At 29.2% G+C, this 6461-nt stretch overlaps 1 protein-coding gene across 2 annotated transcripts in view; it reads right to left on the reverse strand.

Annotated features, from left to right (window-relative positions):
* The window catches only part of LOC107642338 (patatin-like protein 2), a 4441-nt gene continuing 1616 nt past the window's right edge, over positions 3637-6461 (reverse strand). Inside the window, exons 2-6 of one of the 2 annotated variants that reach the window (XM_016345652.2) lie at positions 5629-5979; positions 5370-5528; positions 4277-4606; positions 3984-4159; positions 3637-3901 (exon numbers count right to left, since the gene is read on the reverse strand). In XM_016345652.2, coding sequence (XP_016201138.1) covers positions 3835-3901; positions 3984-4159; positions 4277-4606; positions 5370-5528; positions 5629-5979 — 1083 coding nt within the window. In that variant the 3' untranslated portion in view covers positions 3637-3834. The remainder of the gene's footprint in view (positions 3902-3983; positions 4160-4276; positions 4607-5369; positions 5529-5628; positions 5980-6461) is intronic. The other variant, XM_016345653.2, reaches the window with a different exon arrangement.

The raw sequence follows: 6461 nt of genomic DNA on the forward strand, positions 1-6461 counted from the left end.
TAAAAGGCGTACATTTTGGCACATTTATTGTATGTTGACCTCACGTTGCTCCTAGACTCTTTTTATTTTTGTTATTGGGTTTTTATTAATGTTTTTAAATAAGAGATTATTTTGATAAAGACACTAAAAATATTTTTTTTTTAAATTTACATATGTCATGATATTATTGAACATTTTTATTAAATCGATTAATAATTTATTTTTAATAAACTAGAACAAAATCAGTTTATTATAGCAACAATAGTAAATCCAATTACTGGTATTATAATTATTAGACCCGATTTGATCCGATCGATTTACACGATCTAAACCGAATCATGTTTAAAATTTTGATAAAAAGACAAATATATCCTAATTTTTAAAAACAAAAAATAAAAAAAAATCATGATCCAGTGGGTTATATAAATTGGCTGGTTCGATCGAATCTAATAACAATTGGATTTATTGTTATTGTTATAAAAAAATTGATTTTATTCTAATTTGTTAAAAAATTCAAATATAATATGTTCATTAATACGTCCAATAATAATGCAACAAAGTGTCTTTACAAAAAGATATTTTATGCGGAGCACACAAATTTAAGAGACAGATTCATGGTTTTAAAAAAAATGTCCAATTCTGAGTATTAGATTTAGATTTTTTATTTGTATTTTAATATTAAAAAAAATTAAATGTATAAATCGGACTCTTTGATTTATTTCAAGATAAAAAAATATTTATCTCAATACAAATTGGACTCTTCACCAATTTGTGCACTATAAAATCTAACCTTCAAATATCAAATAGATTCTCACATACAAATTTTACTCCTTTATATATTTATAATAAAATTTAACTTTGATAATATATTTTTAACATAATTCTATCATCTATTTTATTTTTTTGACTCACATTGAAAATACTCAATTCTCATTGCAATTTTTCAAAACAAAGGAATAAAGTATATGGAGAGTTTTGAAAAGTTGAGGAATGAAGAAGAAAAAAAAGATGAGAGTTCTAATGAGTAATTTAGGCATGAGGTATATATAAACATACAAATCGGTCCAATTTACTTTTAATCATTTCAATTTTTTTTAATAATACAAATCAGATAATTCAAATTGAGTTTTTTTTGTTTAAATAAATAAAAACATCAAAATCGGACCTATCAATTTAAATGCTTCACAATTTAAAAATTTTCTACACCAAAAAAATAAGAGAGTAAAATATAATTAAATTTTTTAATATTTTAATTTGGATTAATTAATTCATAAAAAAAAGTACTAATTTAGTCCTCATCAATGACAAATAGTAGACACATTATGTTTTTCTATCAATGGATCACATAAAATTTAACGGTGGTGTTTATATGTACTATTATTACTGTGACGTATTTATTCATAAAAGATTATCATGTAGATAATAATTTTTGGAGTGAAATTTCATCTATTTTAATAAAATTAGTGATAAATAAAGAGTAGTTGATAAATATTATATGAAAATTCAGAATATAATAAATGCTTCACCATCAAAATTATATGTTTCTATACTCATGTAACAACAATAGAATATACACCACTGTAGATAATAAAATCTATGAGTAAATTCTATTTCGTTTTGCACTATCCACTAACATATACATATCTACCATTTGTTATTGTAGAAGACCTAATTGATATATTTTTTTTTATTTAAAGACTAATAAATCTGAAGTCGAAGAAAATCCTCAAAGATTTAATTGTCATTTTTACCAAAAAAAAAAAATTAACTTCGTGCTTTCAGTAAGATTTAATTACTTTGTATTTCTGTACAGTTTTATCAACCTTTTAACTAAGTGTTTATAGTTTATTGGAAAAAGTATAATTAGTTTTTTTTTATATTCTATATTTAATATTCACATATTATATAAGAATGTGATAGTAACTACACAAATAAATGTTTGTGTATGTAACATCGCTTTAGCACATGGAAGTCAAGTAGGTGAGAGATTTTATAATGTAAAAGATTCTTATTCCATATTTGATTATAATCTCATTCGTTTTCTTAATTATATATGTTATCTTATCATTTATAAATTACTTTGAGTAGTAGTTGATGTGAAAAAAGAATCGTTCTTTTTCGTAATCTGAATTAGGGATTTAAATTTAAACCAATTTAAATTAAACCACTCGTCCAATCCAATCTAAACTGAAAATCGATTAAAACTGTACTAATTCAGATTTGATTGGATTCTATTTTTTGCAAACCGCTGAATTAGATCAGATTTCGAATATACTCTTCATAATCGATCCAATCCAATCCAAACCGTACAATGTGCTATAATATTATTATTTTATTATTATATTTACGATTATACTTATAACATGTTCAATTTGTTATACATTTTTCTATTAGTCATATATTATTATTATTTAATAAATCTTTTATGTTCAAAATATTTATTTATTTATTTTAACTAACCTATAATTTTATTTCTATTGTTATGTTATCGTTGGCTTTTTAAGATATTATTAAGACTTGTTATGTTATTGTTAATTATTTAAAATTTGATGTTGAGATTAGGGATGGCAAAATTCCACGAGACGTGGGGATCCCTGCGGGAACTGCTTCGAATGGGGATCCGATTGTGGGAAATTTTTCCCGCGGGGATGGGGATGGGGGACAAAATTCCCCCGAAGCAGGCGCAGGGACCCGAGCGGGGATCCCCGTCCCGTCCCCGCTATTCCCCAAAATTTATGAATTCTTTGAATTATCCTTAATAGTTTATTTCTCATATATGTTTTTTAGTCATTTCTCACACACACATATATATAGAAACCCAAAACTCCTAATCTTTATTTGCATAACCTCTCTTCAATTCAGAGATCCCTAAGGCTGTCCATACTCCATCCAACCTCTCTGTAGCCACCCCTCGTCACCCTTCTCACCGCATCGTCACACCTCACCGTGCCATCACCCTTACCGTGTCGTAATTTCTATTTGCGGCGTTCCTTTTCGTAACTCTGCCGTCGTGTCCATTCTCCTCTCTGTTGTCGCGTCTCCCACCTCGTCCACTGTTTTTTTCTTTGGCTCGTCGTTGCGTCTCCTCATTGCGTTATTTCAAAAGAAGTCACCATCGTGTTATTTAGACTTTTTGTATAAAATCTTGCAGTTTTTATATAAGATAGATACTTGTAGCTCTATTCATATGAAAATTAATAATTAATTAGAACTATTATGTAGATGGGGAATGGGGTCCCCGCGGAGAATGGGGTTCCATGGGGAATGGGGATGGGGAGCAATTTTCCCCCACAGCGGGAAATGGGGTGGGGATGTGGAGTAAATCTGAGGGCGGAGATGGGGAGCAGGGAGGCATCCCCCGGCCCCGCCCTACCCCATTGACATCCTTAGTTGAGATTTGTTATATGTATTTAATTTTTTATTTAAAAACCACAAATTTAAACCGATCCAAACCGCTTGTAATCGGATCGGATCAGATCGAATTTTTAAAAAAAGTTCATCGAATCCAAACCATATGGTACTTAAATTAAATGTTCGGTTCGAATGACTTTTTTTCTTAAAACCGAATCAAACCACACAGCAAACACCCAACTCTCTGAATAATAGAATAAAAATTTCTCTTTTGGAAGAAAGTAAAAAATTGTTCTAAAAATTCAATTGAGATACCAGATTAACTCGTCATCACTTTTATTGATCGGTCTTAGAATAGTAAAGCAACATCATTTATTGAAAACAAAGCACAAAAGATACGGAAGACATATCTAACTGCTTGCACACACAAATTTAAAGGATAATTGAAACAAGACGATGATGATTATTGACGTTGCTGCGACAGTACTTTCCATGAATTCAACACTAATATTTCTTGGATCCCAATTTAGCGATTCGACCCTTCCTCTCTTCGGACAGAATCTTAGCATAGCTACATGCAATAAATTAAGAATAATTAGTATTATTCATATTCAAAAACAACTATCTTTATGTATGTATGTATAGTTAATTACCGTATAAGCTCCTGTTGATACGTAGTAGTATCATCGATGGGTTCGAGTTGGAAAGTTACTGGATTGATCTTTTTAACGTTTCCATCTATCATCTTATTCGCAATATCCACCAGATTGTTCAAGTTATCCGGGTCTGCATTGTCCATCTTATCCATATCGGGGGTCAGAGCATCCGTCTGCAATAATATGTAATGTTATTGTTGATCTAATTATAAAAGCAATAGATTATAAAATTAGTTTTAAGTTGGTTCCTAATTTTCTTTTTTCATTTAAATTCATAAAACTGAATGTACCTGAACTCGAAGGTAATTGCGCTCAGCGTTACGAGCTTTAAAGAGACTATAAGCATAATACTCCACTACGTCTGTTGATGCAGCACCGATAATCTCCAACATAGGAGATGTTTTTAGGTTAAACGATGCATCAAATTCAGCCATCCATGCTATTAGATTCCATTGATTTACTGTGGCAACGTCCCATCCCGGCGCAGCCACCGGCGGTTGAACTCCACAACCCAGAGACAGCAGCAGGATATTGGAGCAGTCGTCTGCTCTGTCCATCATTGGGTATAATTCTGGATGCTTCATCTTCTCTTGTCCTAATTCACTCAGAGACACCAATACCTGACGAGAAAAAATTATACATACATAACATTGTGTTTAGAAATAATAAAGCACCTAAAGTTTTTATATAAATTGGCACAAATGATATTCTTTAATTGAGTCTATCAAAATTCAGTTTATCAAGGTTTATTAAGTACATTGAAATTAAAGGTGAAAATTCATATGTAGTTAATTTTATGAAAATTAATAACTGAGAATGGTTAGATAAAAATTAGTCTTTGACTGTTCTTAGTTAATAAGTTGTCTAACCTGAATTTTCACCATATTAAAAGCAAGGAAGACTTAATGACTAATTAATGTTATAAGCTAGTATAATTTTATACTAACTACTACTCTTAGTTCATATTGTTAGATGTATTTAATTAATTAGATAAATATAAATATGTCATGATATTACTTCTTTATTTCAACGGTGGTAAAAAATAAAAATGAGATATATGAATAATTATATTTGTAATATATTTTTTTAAACAAAAATCTCTTTTAGATTTGTTTGTATTTTTACATAGATTTTTTTTCTTTTTTTTATTTAACTTATATTGTTCTCTTTTTTTTTTTTTTTTTGAGTTCACCAACTATGAAATTCTAAATTTTGTGAACATACAAAATTTGATATCATATTATGATATATACTACTTTTTTTCAAAAACTTAAGTTAGTAAAAAAAATAGATGAATGATTATAAAATGATTTTAGTTTATTCATGAGAATTAATTTTAAGCTATATAATTTAAAAAATATAAATTATAACGGTTTAATTTACCGGATTACCGGCAGCTGCACCACCATCAATCATATTAAATTCTGTGTTACCATCTTCAGAGGTAAAACAATGTGCTGGGAGATAAACAGGTGCAGCTGAAGTTGCTATGCTTATATCTGAGAGGAGTCCATTCAAGTATTTGAATTCATCTTCTTGAGCCTACATGCATCACCAGCCACCAACATATTATTTTTAATTTTATTTTTTCTTTCTAAATTATTAGAAAAATATAGATTATATATATATGATCGCCCGGTACCTTAAACTTTGAGAAAATAGTAGGCCTAAGTCGTAATATATCAAAGGTTGGAATCACAAGATTGGTGAATGATTGAACCAATCGGGTTGATCCCAATTCTGCTTTCAAAGTGTCGTGTAAAAATTTTCCATCATATTTGGGCCCAGAATTAGGAGTAGGAGTGTTAGGAGGGAAAATTTTGGCACCGTCGTCGATATAGAAATTTTTTATATCATCAGTAGTATATTTTGGACGAGGGTTGTTTGCATTGGCATCTGGGGCACCCAACATTGCTGTAATGAGGCCACCAGTGCTTGTTCCCGCAATCACATCAAAATAGTCTGCAATTCTTGCTTGCTCTCCATCAAGTTTCTATACATAAATTACAGAGATCTAGATCAGTATGTTGTTATCTAAAACAGGAAAAGAAAATAAGAAATATAGCCAAGTAGTAAGCGATAAAAATATTAGAGTAGCTAATTTTTATAACGAGGAGTGTTAGAGGCTAACAGAATTTGTGATGTTTGGCCATTAATTAATTATTATTAATATTTTTAATGGTGTGAGATGATATCTAATGATGTAAGATTAATTATTTTTTTTTTATGGTTAAATGCTGACAAAAAATATAAGTGCTGGCCTTAGACTTTCTTATTAATTGATCATAACTTTTATAATAATGTTAAGTTGTTAACGTTAAATTTTGTCTTGTCAATTTTAGCAATAACATATTTAAAATTATTTTTGAATTTTGTCATCATGCGGCGGTGGTTATTTTATTTTATATTTTTGGTTATTACTTATTTTATTTTGTACCTTAATTATTATCAAAATAATCGAATAATATTAAAGGT

This window comes from Arachis ipaensis, chromosome B05, assembly GCF_000816755.2.
Source record: "Arachis ipaensis cultivar K30076 chromosome B05, Araip1.1, whole genome shotgun sequence".
Taxonomy (NCBI): domain Eukaryota; kingdom Viridiplantae; phylum Streptophyta; class Magnoliopsida; order Fabales; family Fabaceae; genus Arachis; species Arachis ipaensis.